Source organism: Magnolia sinica, chromosome 12 (genome assembly GCF_029962835.1).
Source record: "Magnolia sinica isolate HGM2019 chromosome 12, MsV1, whole genome shotgun sequence".
Classification (NCBI taxonomy): Eukaryota; Viridiplantae; Streptophyta; class Magnoliopsida; order Magnoliales; family Magnoliaceae; genus Magnolia; species Magnolia sinica.
The window spans coordinates 8,985,672-9,001,930 of record NC_080584.1 but is presented as its reverse complement, the minus strand read 5'-3'; the positions used below and the strand labels follow the sequence as shown (position 1 = coordinate 9,001,930).

The 16,259-nt window shown below is 38.5% G+C and overlaps 1 protein-coding gene across 1 annotated transcript in view; it reads left to right on the top strand.

Annotated features, from left to right (window-relative positions):
• LOC131219915 (probable LRR receptor-like serine/threonine-protein kinase At1g56130) overlaps positions 1–16,259 on the top strand; it is a 140,191-nt gene that overhangs the window by 64,300 nt on the left and 59,632 nt on the right. Inside the window, exons 6-14 of the mRNA XM_058214901.1 lie at positions 10,302–10,373; positions 11,223–11,294; positions 11,427–11,498; positions 12,415–12,486; positions 12,555–12,626; positions 12,731–12,802; positions 13,577–13,648; positions 13,812–13,877; positions 14,692–14,754. Of these exons, the coding sequence (XP_058070884.1) occupies positions 10,302–10,373; positions 11,223–11,294; positions 11,427–11,498; positions 12,415–12,486; positions 12,555–12,626; positions 12,731–12,802; positions 13,577–13,648; positions 13,812–13,877; positions 14,692–14,754 (633 nt within the window). The remainder of the gene's footprint in view (positions 1–10,301; positions 10,374–11,222; positions 11,295–11,426; positions 11,499–12,414; positions 12,487–12,554; positions 12,627–12,730; positions 12,803–13,576; positions 13,649–13,811; positions 13,878–14,691; positions 14,755–16,259) is intronic.

Here is a 16,259-nt window from a genome sequence, read left to right as displayed (position 1 = left end):
TAGTCTAGCTAGCAAGAGAATCATGAAGAACATGGGTTTTGATCACGAAGAACCGACTGGCCTAAATTATGGGAAGGGAATTCAGATTCCGATCGAGGTCAATTAGAAAAATCAAGAGAAATTTCAAGGATTGGGAGCAGAGTCTTTAGTGAATATGGTTATGGTAGACTCGAGAAAGGAAATAGATTCTGTAATAATCAAACATCCTAAGACAGCTCTGAAGCAGATGGAAGATGGGGGGCAACCAACAATTGACAGTTTGCAATAAATAAATCTGGAGATGGGAGAAGAGTCACGGAATACATTCATAAGCGCCAGCCTCCTCGAATAGGAAGCCGATCAATATATCAAACTTTTGAAAGAGAATAAGGATGTATTCACTTGGACATATGCAGAAATGTCAGGTCTAAAATCATCAGTAGCAATGCATAGGGTGAATATTTCTAAAGACAAGACACTGATTAAGAAAGTGCAAAAGCGATTCCATCCAGACCTAATTCCTCTAATAGAAGAAGAAATAAATAAACTGATAAAAGTCGGATTCATCAGAGAGGTCAAATATCCTAAGTGGATATCAAATGTCATTCCCATAAAGAAGAAAAGCAGACAGATCAGGGTATGTCTTGATTTCAGGGATCTAAATGAGGCTTGCCCAAAAGACGATTTTCCACTGCCGATAACTGAGTTGTTAATCGACAATACAACGAAATATGTTGTTATGTCATTCATGAATATCTACGCCGGCTATAACCAAATAAGAATAGCCCCGGAAGACGAAGAAGCAATAACATTCAGAACTTAATTTACTGCTATATGGTTATGTCGTTCGGTCTTAAGAACACAGGTGCAACATATCAAAGAGCGATGCAGAATATCTTTCAGGATATGATGCATAAACATGTTGAATGTTATGTGGATGATTTGGTAGTTAGATCAAATGACCATGAAGAACATCACGAGCCTCTGTCTTCAGTCTTTCGCTGACTTAGAAAGAAACAGTTGAAGATGAATTCGGCTAAATGTGCCTTTGGAGTATTGTCAGGAAAATTCTTTGGCTTCGTCATTAGGTACAGGGGAATCGAGATCGATCCAAGAAAGGTCAAGGCTATCCAAGATATGCTGCCCCTGAAAACGTTGAAAGAATTGAAAAGACTGCAAGAAAAATTGGCATACATTCGTTGTTTTATCTCAAACTTGGCAGGAAGCTGTCAGCCATTCTCTCATCTAATGAAGAAAGGAACAGAGTTTGTGTGGGACAAGTCCTATCAGAATGTGTTCGATTCGATAAAAGAATTGTTGAAACAACCTCTAGTATTAGCAGCTCCTGTTAAGGGTAAAACACTTATCTTATATATCTGCGGTTGAAAATTCGTTGGGGGCCTTATTGGCACAAGTGAAAGAACACAGGAAAGAAATAGCGCTTTATTATCTGAGTCGAACTCTAATAGGCACTGAATACAATTATTTTCCAATCAAGAAAGTATGCTTGACACTGATATTTACAGTACAAAAATTGAGACATTATTGCCTCTCCCACGATATAATTTTAATCTCGCGAGCAGATCCTATAAAGTCCTTAATGACAAGGCCGATGTTATTAGGAAGATTGGCCAAATGATGCTATTACTTTCAAAGTATACGATCACTTATGAGTCGACAAAAGTAGTTAGGGAGCAAGCAGTGGCAGACTTTTTGGTAGCTCATCCCATAGCAAACGGTGAGACTATTAGCGACGACTTTCCCAATGAATAGGTTATGATGATTGAATCGCCAAACCCGTAGCAAATGTACTTTGATGATGCTTCTCGAACATCAGGAACAGGAGCCAGAGTGATATTTATTACTCCTCAGGGTGACTTATTAACTTATTCTTTCACATTGGGTACTGCATGTACAAGTAACGAAGCTAAATATAATGCTCTCATCATCGGGATGGAGATAACTTAGGAAATGAAAATAAAAATGCTACAGATTTCTGGGGATTCCAAGTTGATTATAAATCAACTAACGACTGAGTTCGAAATAAAAAAGCAAGAGCTCTTGCTGTATTGTTGGAGAGCACAGCAATTACTAGAACAATTCTGCCATGTTGAAATCAAGCATGTGTTGCGATGTGAAAAGACAAGGGCAGACGCTTTAGCTAGCTTGGCAGTGGCTTTATCCTCTCCAAATCGGAGTCCTCTTCAGGTAACAATAGAAGAAAGAAGGTTTTTGGCGTCATCAGAGATTATTGATGAAGTTGCTAAAGCACTCCCTATATTGTGTTTGGAGGTGACAACAGACGACTGGCGCAAACCTTTTGTAGACTACCTCAAATATGATATTCTGCTGGAAGATTTAGCACAAAGACAACAAATCAAGCAGAGATCGAATAGATCATCATGTGTAGCGAAGTATTATACAAAAAGTCTTACAATAAAATACAGGTGTGTTGTTTAGATAGACAAGAAGCAAGTTAAATGTTGCGAAAAGCTCACTCCGGAGAATGCGGGGCACATCAAGCCGGCCGAAATCTATTCCATCGAGTGCATCGAATGGGATATTACTAGCCCACAATGTTCAAGGATGTCATAGATTATGCAAATCGTTGCCACGAATGTCAGATCCATGGAGATGTTATACATACCCCCCTGAAGATCTTCATCAGACAGTCGCTTCTTGGCCCTTTGTTACCTGGGAGCTTGATATTATTGGTCCTATAAATCCGCCTTCCAGAATGGGGTTTCAGCACCCCAGAATGCTGAAAGAAGAGTTCCTTCTAGAATGCGAGGTTCTTTCAGCACCCAGGATGGCGTATACACTAGTTTTTCTCCGTCCATCTGATCTAAGGGTTCGCAGTTGAGAATAAACTGATGAGGATGGAGGTTTAGCAGAAGAATGACCATGCCCTTCCTATGAGGGTTATCGAACTTCATGATACCCTCAATAACTCGGACCATCTCCTAGGAGTTTTGATGTCTCTTCTTGTTGTGTTCCTTCACTTTCTGTTGGAATTCTTTAACATTATTCCGATGAGGTTTCTTCATTCTAGATGGAGGAGTTTCTTCTCTAATAGGCAGTTTTGGATAATGGTTGGCAGATGGGTTGTTGATTTCAACCATTCTTCCCAATCGAACTCACAGCCATGTCTGGGAAGCCATTCAATTTCATCCATTGATATTGCTCTGTGAATGGGAGAGGACAGTGTGGCAATCCAATCAGTGAAATCGAAAGTAGGAAGGACAAGTTCTTTGATGTATACAGGGCATTTTCTGGTGGTCTTCTTGCATTTTCTCTGCCGTTGATCTGGGATGAAGATGGTTTAGGGGTGTGCGAAGAAGATGGGTTTGGTAAATCTTGGTGAGAAGGTTGCGCAGTGGGTGATTCAACAAGGCAGAATGTTCTCTTGGTGCGGGCCATGGTGAACTAAAGAAAATAAGTATTGGAGTTGAAGGATTTCTTGAAGAGTACATTGTTTGAAAGATTCAAAGTATGGGGTTTCTTTGAACTTCGAGATTTTTGAGGCAAAGGGACGATTGCACTGGTGCGCGCAAACGAAGTCAATTGCACAGAGTCCCGTAAAGTGTATTTACTTTCGCGCAGACGAATGCTATTGAGCGGAACGTGTGCGCAAAGGTGTGCAGTTGCGTGGGGATTCTTTAGTCGAACAGAGCTTCAGAAAGAAAACAGGAAATGAAGAATGAGGGATGGTTCTGGTTTATAGAAAATCGGACCCGTTTGTGAGACCCAATTAGCCTTTGTGCGAGCCCGCACAAACGAAGATTGGACAGATTGAAAAGGGCAAGGTTGATCCGATCCTGTTCCTTTATCTAGAAAGGGATAAACAAAAGGATCAAGGGGCCATCTATTAAGGCATAAAAATGAATGATCAAGAATAAATTACAAAGAGGAATTAGAAGGAGAAATATGAGAAGAAAATGAAGAAAATAAGGAAATTCATAGCATTTGCGCGAACCCGCGCAAACCATGTTGGTTGCGCGAGATCACGCAAAAGGTCATATTGATTGCACACACCTACACGACACTATTTTTGGCAAATCAAATTGGATGGTTGAAATCTGATGAAAGGTGGGCCCATGGCACAAAGATCGAGGGTTTGCATGTGTGGAGGCCTATAAATACCCCATTCCCCCTCTCATTTCCATGCATTGAAGATTCTGAAGAAGATCAGAGCTCTAAAGAAGAAGATAAGTCTAAAGGTATCAGGAGGAGAAGAGAGGAAGAAGAGAAAGGAAGCTTTGCCCAAGACCGCGCAACTGCATGGTGTTGTGCGGGCCCGTACAACACCCTGTTGTTGCGCGGGAGAGAATACTCAAGAGCCGGAATTTTGTCAAAATGACTAGATGAAATGCGATCTTCAATCTTCTTTTCATACAAGAGAATGAGCTTAGGAAAGAGAGATCCGATGATCCGATTCGCACAACATTCCTCTCAATGAGATGATCAAATCATAAGCTGAAATGCTACTGGATTTGATATTCAAGACATGACATTTAACTCTTTCAATATTCTTATATTCTGCATATGTTATCTTAGAATCAAGAGAAATCAAAGGATGTAAACGAACTTAGTATGAATAAATATGATGATTGTTCTCCACACATTTTCTCCGTTATGATTGAATAAGACAATCTCTCAAACCAAATGCATTTTTTTCTTGTCGAAACAGATGTACACCCCTAGTTTGGTGTGATTGGATTACTCCATTTGATTTATCTTTGTGTGCTTCCGCAGTCCTCCAACAAGTGGCATCCGAGCTAAACGTTGGGGCGCAGGCTTAAATCTAAAAGTTAGTATCAATGGTTGTGAATCCTAAGTTTGATGTTAAGAAATACTCTGGGATAAATAATTTTAAATTATGGAAGGTCAAGATGACTAGCCTATTGATTCGACAATGATTGGTTGAGGTCCTTGAGAAGTGACCAGAATTATGGATGATGATAAATGGATGAAACTAGATAAGAAAGTAAAATCCTCAATCCAATTGTGCTTACCAGATGAAGGAGAAAACCACAGTAAATTTGTGGGCGAAGTTAAAGGACATCTATGCGAATCAGTCCCTTGAAAGTTTAAAAATATGAACTACAAATTGCTGGATGTTGAGGTAATGGTCGATGAAGAAGATTAGACATGTATCTTGTTGAATTCACTATTTGCTTCGCATGAGTCTTCTAAAGACACCTTATACACCGGTAACACATACCTTAGTGTTGATACCATTATCTCAGCCCTTCGGGGAAAGGCAATGAGAAAGAAAAACGGTAGCATGAGGACATCCACTGATGCATTGTTTACGAGGGGTCGGAATTCAGATCGGGACACAGGATCTTTTCAATCGAGGTCGAAATACAAGGGCAAGAACAATGGTAAGTTAAAGTGCTAGAATTGTAGGATGTCAGGGCACATGAAGAAGGATTGCACAAATCCTAGAGCGAAGAAAGAAAACTCAGAGGCTTCTTCTAGGGAGGCCAACACTATCACATCTAATGAAAAAACAAGCATAAGTGATATGTTGTCAATGTCTATGATCGGACACTTACACGATGATTATATAGACGAGTAAATTTTGGACACAAGGGCTTACATATCACATGGCTCCTCATCGGAATTAGTTCACCATCTACAGAGAGTGTGATGGTGGACAGGTATTTATGAGTAATGACAATGTTATTGGTACTATCCGTACCAAGACATTTGATGGGATGGAGTATACCTTGATTAAGGTAAGGTATGTTCTTAACATGAAGAAAAGTTTGATATCTCTTGGTGCGCTCAAGGAGATTGGGTGCAAGTTCATCGGTTTTAATGGGGTCTTTGAGGTTTTAAAAGAGGCACTCATAGTTATGAAAGCACGGAGGCACAATAGTCTTTACAGGCTTATCGGAAGCACTTCAACAGGTGGAGCTGTAGAAGGGGATGGTCCGAAAGGGGAGCGACAGCCAGTCCTCCTTTACTAAACAGTTGAACGACCTTCCAATGCAGGTTCGGGGTCTGATCTTCCTAGATAAAGTAGGTCTGGGTGCCATTAGGACCTTTCCTATGAGCACCTAGGGAGGTTTTGTATATTGATGTCTTGCCTTTAGCGGTCCCTCATGATAGGCATCATCCGATTTTTGTCATCCGGGGTAGCCCGAATTGTCTATCTGGCTGTACAGAAATTAATATATCAATGGACATTTTCCTTTAAAAAAAAGGAAAAAAATAAAGAAAAAAGAAAAAAAAAGGTGGAGCTGTAGATGCGGTAGAAGATTCTACGTATGCACGTATGTGACATGCACGTCTAAGTCACATGAGCGAGTGGGGCATGAATGTACTTTCAGATCGTTGTTTAATTCTAATATTTAATATATGCGAGCATTGTGTATATGGTAAACATTCAAGGTTATCCTTCAAGTCTAGTAAACATGTATCTAATGGTGTCCTTAATTATGTGCATTCTAATATATGGGGGTCGTCGCCCGTGGTTTCGCTGGAAGGTTGTCATAGTTTGTCACATTCATTGACGATTACTCCCGAAAAGTTTGAATTTATTTCATGAAACATAAATTCGATGTTTTCATCAATTTTAAACAATGAAAGGCCAATGGTGAAAAAACAAACATGGCGAAAAGTAAAAGTTTTAAAGACTGATAATGGTAGTAAATTTACTTTGATTGAATTTAATCAATTTTGTAAGGATGAATGGATCATTAGGCACAACACAATGTGCCACACAGTTGAGTAGTGGCTGAGTAGATGAATCAGACTGTCTTGGAAAGAGCTCGATGCATGATTAGTAATGCTGGGTTGGGTAAAGACTTATGGACCGAGGCTGTTAACACGGCCTGCTATTTGGTAAATTGGTCCCCTTCTATGACTATTGAATGTAAAATTTTAGAGGAAGTATGGAGTGGTCAGAAAGTAGACTACTCGAGATTGAGTATATTTGGTTGTGAGGCTTACTCTCATGTACTGTCTGTTGAGAGAGATAAGCTAGACCAAAAAAGCAAAAAGTACATCTTTATTGGCTATGGTGTTGGTGTGAAGGGTTACAGATTATATGACACAGTCACACATAAAATCATCACTAGCCGTGACATTAAATTCGACGAAGGCTCCCTATTCCGCAAGAACGATCAAGATAAGCAAAAAGAACTGGAAAGGTTGGTCGTGGACATTCAGGTTGATACAAGTGATATTTAGGCTAAGACAAATGCGAAGACAGAGGTACAAGAAGAGATGGAGCAACCACTTAGAAGGAATCCGCCGCAAGATCACAGGTTACCGACAAGATACAAGGACAATTCTGATATTGTATATGCCCTCATTATCGATGAGGGGATCTGTCTATTCTTTAGGAGGCCCTTGATGAGTCTGATGTAGAAAAGTGGAAGGTGGCAATGGACAACGAAATGGACTCTTTATATAAGAATGAGAAATGTGAGCTAGTGGAGAGCTTCCATTAGGCCGAAAAGTGATTGGGTGCAAGTGATCTTCAAGAAGAAATATGATAGATATAAAGTAAAGTTGGTAGCAAAAGGTTACGCTCAGAAAGAAGGAATCGACTTCACATAGATATTCGCGCCGATAGTTAAGCAAGTGTTTATCATATTTGTGTCGACACTAGTTGCCCAATACTATCTAGAGCTGGAACAAATGGACGTGAAGAATGCATTCCTGCACGGGGAATTGGAAGAATAAATCTATATGAAGCAACTAGATGGCTACGAAGTTAAATGGGTAAAGAACAAGGTTTGCAGGTGAATAAGGTCATTGTATGGCCTAAAACAGTCACCTAGACGGTGGTATAAAAAATTTGATTCTTTCATGTTGAGTTAGAAATTTACTAGGAGTGAATATGATCACTGTGTCTATTACAAGACACTGAGTGATGGTAAGTTCATCATCCTAGTATTGTATATTGATGACATGATGATCGCCAGTTATAGCATGTCTGAAATCAATATACTGAAGACTCAGTTATCACGGACATTCGAGATGAAAGATATGGGGCATACAAAGAGAAGGCTTTGATTATCACATTAAAAAAATCTTGAGAAGGTATTGATCAAGTATGAGATGGACAAGGCAAAGCTGGTGAGTGTTCCCCACGCGGCTCACTATAAGCTTTTCTCATAATAATGTCCTAAATCAAATGAGAAAAAACAGGATGTCTCATGTGCCTTTTTGGAATGATGTAGGCACTTTAATGTATGTCATAGTCTATACGAGACATGATATTTCACAAGCAGTTGGTGTTATGAGCAGATACATGTCAAACCCTAGTAAGCTACATTGGAAAGCGATGAAATAGCTACTTCGATACATTCGAGGTACAAAAGACTACGTCTTAGCTTTTGAAAAGACTTGGGCAAAGTTAGTAAGGTATGTGGATTCAGACTACGCAGGTAGTATGGATTTCAGAAAGTCGACTTCATGTTACTCGTTTATACTAGCGAGTAGAGCAATCAATTGGATGTCTTAGCTTCAGTCTGTGGTGGCTCTTTCCACAACAAAAGTAAAGTATATGGCAGTGACAAAAGCATTTAAGGAATGTGTTTGGTTGAGAGGCAAGATCGATAAATCAATTGGGACTTCAACAGGAGGTTGTGCCAAATAATTGTGATAACGAGAGCGCTATAAATTTGGTTAAAATCTTTGTTTATCACTCTTGTATTAAATACATTTATGTTCGTCACTATTTTATCTAACAAGTGCTTAAGGAATGAGGTGTGACTCTGGAGAAGATTCATATCAACATGAATCCGACGGATATGCTTACCAAGATGGTTCCCTCAGAGAAGTTCAAGTTCTGTATGACTTCTCTGGGCTTGGCGAAGGCATAAAAGGAGACAGAGTATACATGAGAAGTGGTAATGGAATTGTGATGCAAGGCAGAGATGAGAGAAGAGAACAAGTAGCTACATTTGACGATTGAAGACATGGTGGAGATTGTTGAATAGGTGTCTTAAATCTGTATATTCATCAGTATGTTGATAACAGGTTTGATGCCATTGAGTAGTCTTTGATGCCATCAAAATTGTCCATATGTTCTCCAGTTGGTTATTGGACTAACTAGGTGTTTTTTCGATGACATCGAAGATGGCTCGATGCATTCGAAGAAAATTCAAATTCCATGTTTTATCTTTGAATTATTTTGGTATTAGTTCGATGTCATCGAAGTGGCTTCAATGACATCAAATGTTAAGTTTTGATGACATTGAAGTGTGTTCGATGTCATCGATAGTTTCACATAGATTTTCACATAGATTTTCACAGAGTTACGATTTTGCGGGATTTGTTTTCTATTATTTCGATTGTGATTCTTCCAAAGGCTATATATTTGGGTATAATTGGGATTGGAAGGTATCTAAGGCTTTCTAATTCATTCTAGGGTTTCAAGGATGTAGCTTAGGCTGATTTGAGGTTGTTCGGATTGGATAATCTCTCTACTCCTGTAACTTTTTGCTTTCATAGTTATATCTGTCGCTTTGTGTCATGGATTTTTTCCACAAGGGTTTTTCCACATTAAATTTAAGTGTGTTTGCGTTGTGCTTTTTTGGTGTGATTGGATAACTCCACCTGATTCATTTCTATGTGCTTCCGTGGTCCTCCAATAATAAATTATAATCTAAGGTTATTTATACTGTAGAATTGGAGGGGTGATTAGAGCCATCTGCTCTAATAATAGTTAGGTGGATTGCTAGATCTGGACCGTTCATCCTTGACTTTGTGGAAGTCGCATATTGTGTAGACTATTAGATCTTGAGGGCTCACTCTTCTGCACAAACTTTCATAAATGAGCTATAATGATGTAATCATTTTTTTTTTTTTTAAATGAACTTGACCTATTCATTCATATTTGAGCTTTTAATAATGATCCTTTCAATGTTCTAAGTTCATCGGGATATAACATCTTTAAATGCTTTACTTAGTCGCGTGTTGAGGAAAACCTTAGTCACCTGATGAGCTGATGATGGTCAAGTACACACATGGGATCCATTCCCGATTTTCTGACATTTCCATAGTGACATTGCAGGTGGGTATTTGGCTAATTATCCTGTCTCTGGTATTGGAATGTGACTCAGTTCCATATCAAAACTGAGTCAGTATGTCAGGAACGAGTCAAAGCCTAAAAACAGGCCACTTAAAATACGTGAAATGGGCATTGACTGGGATCATTCAAGACCAATGTTGAGTCAACCCAGACGAGTTAGCTTAGTTTCATCTGATAGTTAAAACCACTGAGACTATATGACATTTTTTAGTCGTTTGCATTCATCATCTTGGTTAAATTATTATGAATTTCCATTCTTTTGCAGGGGCATGGGCACCAATAGTTTCAGTGGGTCACTCCCTCCAGAGATGGGGAATTTGGTAAATTTGCAAGGACTGTAAGTTCTTAATCATATCTTTAATCTAGTGTATAACACAGCATGTCTAGATGAGCAAGATCCACTCCATCCATTAGGTGGGCCTCCATGTTGATAACCTAGCCAAAAAAAAAAAAAAAGGCTGATCAACTAATCAGGTGGGCCACAATATACATTTTTAATGAAAAACTAAAGAAAGTTGTTTTAGCCATCTACTTATTTAGTACACAGCGGTGTTATTGGGTTTTCACTCTTGCTCCACACATTTAGACATGTACGGGATTGGGTACAATTAATTCAAACAATGTCAAATCTAATCTAAAAACATAATTTGGATGGTGGAAGCTATTTTTCGTTATTTCCTGCAGAGTCATAGCACAGGGAAATGCACTTGGATGGTGAAAGCTATTTTGCTTGATTTTGCATTGGCCCACATCCAGTATAAAGCTAGATACATCAATGGTCCGACCCTTTACATCTGATTGTTGTATCAAAGCATTGTCTGGTATCTGGGCATCATGATAAACATGGAACTGTATACGGCTAAATGATCACAATCAAATCGGATTTTAAAGTGATCAAACAGTCAGGCCCACCAACCAATGAAATTTGATTTCATAAGTGAATTAGTTAGTTAAATCTATCTTCTTTAAGTTTACTAGATGTGTAGTAAATGAACTGTACAAACAAATTGGATGATGAACCTAGATTACCATTGGTGGGCCCAACTGTCTGATCACCATCATAGTCTAATCTGATGCTTGTAGGTCCACTATACACTATTAACATGTACACACTATTGACCAGGTTTTTTTTTTTTTTTTTGGGTGCGATCAATTTCCAACCATTTGTTCATATAAACTTCAACAGTTACTTGGACAGTATCGGTGTGAGTGGTCCAATTCCTTCGACATTTGCCAATCTAGTAAACTTGGAGACACTGTAAGTACTCTCTCTCTCTCTCTCTCTCTCTCTCTCTCTCTCTCTCTCTCTCTCTCTCTCGATTTGCTTCCAAGCAATGAAAATATCGTCAACCTGAATGTTATTTTACATTGTAAAGCATGTTGTGATCAGGTGGGTCTTTGATAATGAGCACACGGGCACCATACCTGACTTCATAGGGAATTGGAGCAAGCTTAAAATTTTGTAAGCTAATATAATGAGACTTTCTCTTTCCTTGCTCAATTGAATCTTTTCTTATTTATGGGTTCGGGTTGTCAACAAACCGGTTATATATTAGCCTGAAAGTTCGGCCTGGCCCTGGACCGTGGTGCTAGCCTCGATAGTTGTTGAACATGGGTCTGGTCTTGGCTAGTTTACTTATCAAATCTAAAATTCAGGCTGGGGCTGCCAACCATGATTTTAAAATTGATTTTGGATTGGAACTCATCTAGAGATTGAAACTGGTATAACTCACCCTGACTCGTTCCAACTCAGTTTGGTTTCTGAGAGTGATTCTCCCAATGACTTGTATTGTTCTCCACTAATACAAAGCTGGAGTTGACTTGATATTGGATGATATTTAGAACCATGCAACAAGTAGGCTGATTGATGCAGCCTAGTGGGACCCACTCTAGATCATCGACGATTAGAGTCCTACTTGAAGTCCCATGTAGTAATCTTAATTAGTTTTACCAAATCAATAAATTCTTATCTCATTAGGATGGAAAGAGGTATTAGGATTCTTATCTTTATTTTTAAGCTCTATAAATGGGTGTAATCTCTAAATTGCTAGTAGTTAATTTTGAATTAATTTTGATGTTACTGGAATATGAGTTCTTCTTCCTAAAATTCCAGCAATGCCATGTCACCTCGCTGAGTTGCCTTGGCTATCTATTGTTGAGGCACTTGCAGGATATCCAGTTATCCCCTTTTCAATCAACGTTGCAAATGTGGCCATGCTGACTTCCATCAACTTCACTGTTGCCCGTACATGTTGTCATTTCGACCCAAATGGACCATTTCACCTATATATCAGGCTCATGACTGGCCCATTAAGTTTTCCTTGGTTACATTGATTGATTGTTCGCTTGACAATTTTAACTAGCGAATGCTTATGTAGGTATTTGCATGGGAATGCTTTCCAAGGTCCGATACCTTCCAGTCTTTCCAATTTAGTATCCCTAACTGATTTGTAAGTATTTTTGTTTATTTTTCAATTATCATTGCAATTGTTTAATTGACTATCCAATGATTGCATAGGCGAATTGGTGAAATAACGAGCGGAATCTCATCTTTGGCATTGATCAAGAGCATGAGGAGCTTAACCACTTTGTAAGTAATCATGGTACCTGTATCTATGTATTAATGCAAATTTTCTAATTTATCATTGTTGTTCTTGTCATTGTGATATAATCAAAATGTTTCCTTTTTTGGAGAATCTTGAGAAACAGTAAGATATCAGGCACAATTCCATTCAACATTGGACAGTACCGATCATTACAATATCTGTAAGTTGTTCACATCACAATCTCTTATGTTGGTGAAGGGATTGGGCCTAGGGTTGTCAATGAGCTAGACTGGGCTGGGGTTTATGCTTACCTAGTCTCAACCCAAAATTCACTAGGCTAGCACAAGCCTGGATCATGTGTTCAAAAAAAAAAAAAAAAAAAAGGGTGATGCACTTGGTGTACGGGGTAAATTTCACATAAACACCATGGTAGAGCTTACCCGAGCTGTGGACCTTTTCCCTTCCATTCATTTATTTATCACCTATCATTTATCACCACTAAGAAGAATAATTTTTCACCACTTACAAAGTGATTGTATCATCCAACCGGTTGGACTTGATATACATGTATGCATGTGCAGGCCCAGGCCGGAGTAGTCCATGCTCAGCCCAAAATTGTTAGGCTTTCATATCTAAGCCTAAGTCCATGCATCCCATGGGCATAGAAAGCATGCCCAAACATTGCTTAAAAACCTGCGCCCGTGGGCTGGCCCAACCCATTGATGGCCTTAGTTGGGTCATGCCAGGGGCAGCGCAGCCCACCTCGTTTGTTTTTTGGCATAAATTATAGGCATAAACCTAGCCATGAAAGCCATAGATAGGCCAGGGTATTGTCTGATGCTGGGCATCGACAAAAAAAAATTATAAAATATGGGTCTGAGCCGGCCGATCAATTCTCTGGGCCTGAGAATAGGCATAGGCCATGGATTAGGCCACTTCCCTAAAAATGAGGTTCAACTACATTTGGTTAATGTTTTATCTTAATTGTTTTTAGGGATTTAAGCTTTAACAATTTAACTGGTGAAATTCCAAGTTCGTTGTTCGATATGAGTTCGCTAACAAACTTGTAAGAGTCAAACTCCTTCTATTCTTAAGCTGTTTTAGTGCTGATCCTAGTAATTCTCTCTTCACTTTTCCTTGTTTCTCATTCTCATATTATGAAATATAACATCTTTTAAGTGTTATTTGATGTTGCATTTTTTTTTTGGGGGGGGTTTCTCATTCTACAGGTTTCTTGGAAACAATAATCTATCTGGTAGCCTTCCTTCTAGGAAAAGCTCATCACTCAAGACCATGTAAGTTCATCTGACTTAATTATAATGAATTGTAACTAAAATTGCATTTTTCTCACTTCGCTGCTTTTGGATGTGTCATTGGATTGAATTGCAATGACTAGTTCAATAAAGTGGAAATCTCCAAACTACAATTACCATCTATGGTGTTCATATTGAGAGAATCAGCTCCAAAATGCAATTAGGTTTCTTTTTTGTTTCTTCTCTTTTATAGCTAGGCATAAAAGATTGAGTTGTGAATATTCAATAGACTTAGGCAATTTAATAAAAGGTTAACCCTCCTTTTCTCTCACGGTAGGTATTGCTGTTCTTTTGTTTTTGGTTGGCAGCAGCACCTGAATCTTTGTATAGCCTCTTGCATCAATGAAATTTTCCTTTAAAACAATTAAGTTTCTTTCGAGTTAGATGGACTTCATGTGCAATTTGAGGGTCACTTCCTAAGATACATAACACTACAACTCCAATGTGGCCGTTTCCTTTCGAGTGGGCTGATTACTGCAATTCAATTCAATTGTACAACCAAAGGCATCCTTAGATATTGTCCAGGATTGCTTTTCTATTTTTGTTTCTTCTCTTTTATAGCTAGGCATAAAAGATTGAGTTGTGAATATTCAATTGATTCATCATGTCTATCTTGATGTTCCTCTTCTACAAAAGTAAATGGAACTTTTTGTTCTTTAATTAGAACCCCGTTTGGTATCTGATGAAAGGCTAATCTTATATCTAACATATTTTGTTGGTTCTGGCTCTGTTGCTAACTTGCATTAAATGTATATTAATTCATTTTTTTATATGTTGTGTTGTGTTGTTTCGGCAGAGATTTATCATACAATCAATTATCAGGAAGCTTTCCCTCTTGGATCACACAAGGCTTGCAACTGTATGTCCAAAAGAAGCACAAAGTTTTCCATTTTCATCTTCATTTCTCTAGTGATCAAACAATTCATTATATGCATTAAGGGTGCATTGGATGTCCTGTTGAATTGAATTGCAATTAGTTTAGTAGAGAAGAAATGACCAAATTGTAGTCACCTCAATATTCAGAATGAGGAACTAGTCAAATTGCATTTACATTGTTTTCAATTTCAACTTGAAAGTAACTTAATTGCAATTTGTAGGCCACTACCTCAATATGAATATAGAGGAAGGTGATGGAATTTGGTCATTTCCACTTCACAGAACTAGTAATTCTTGCAATTTGATTCAATAGAGCATCCAAACGCAAGATAGGACAACACCCTCTTTATTTCTTCTTATGATATATGAATGTGATTTTGGATTAGATTAATACCTAGTTAATCAATGTGCACCAGAAGTTACAATATTATGCTTCTTTTTTTTTTTTTCCATATTCAATATTTAAAAAGTGTTATAGTGGTTTTCAAAATGAGAAAATAGCATAGGTGAGCAAGATCAGGGACATTCATGAAGAGTGCCCGACCTTGAACATGCCCTTGGTAAAAATCAAGTTGCCTCATGCATCGTAAGGGCCAATGTGGATGAACGGAAATGACAGTTAGGAAAAGATAATAGATGTTATGTATTCAACAGAACGTGAATGTGAAGTGCTGAAGTGGTTAACTGAACGTGAGCGTAGCACAGGTGTGCAGGATTAGGGAATTTTTTCACAAGGGTCTCCTACCTTGAATATGACCTGGGTAAAAATCAAGCTCGTTCATGCATCTTGCTGGCCACTGTATGTATGGGGGCAAATGGGTTGGGTTAAGGGGTCCCAGACCCGACCATGTAATAATCATATTAGAACTTGGCAGCCATATATACCCAACCCATTACATTTCGGGTTGGGTCTAGGTTGGTTCCAAGAACTCCAACACAGAATGAGAGAATAGAGGAAACAAAAGAGGGTTAAATCATAAACAAGGATGCTATGGGATATAAAGGTATAGAAAAAGAAAGAAAAGAAAAGAAGAAAGAGAAAGAAGATAAGAGGAAAAGGTTCAGAGAAGAGAGGGACCCATATTAGGGTTGACGCCCCTACTCTAAATATTTTATATTAATTAATTTTTATAATGAAAAGAGGACACTTCTACCAAAAGTAAGAACCCATCATATCTTGAACCAATATTAACAATTATAAAAGCATAGAAATTAACAAAACTAAATATGCTCCATCATAATTAGGAAAATTGGCCGTACTAGCCTCGAAGTTTGGGCAAATTACCTAGAATGCTACGACATTCCATATATCCTAAAAGTGGCCTTTTGACAAGCTTCCGAAAATTACTTGGACCAAAATGCCCTTGTCATTTTTTCAGTAGTTGTACAGTTTTCTAGGGAACAAGAAGTTACGTCGTATTTAATGCCAAGAAAGTGATGTGTACAGAACCTTTTTTTGCACATGGGCAAGGACCAAACTCATGGGGT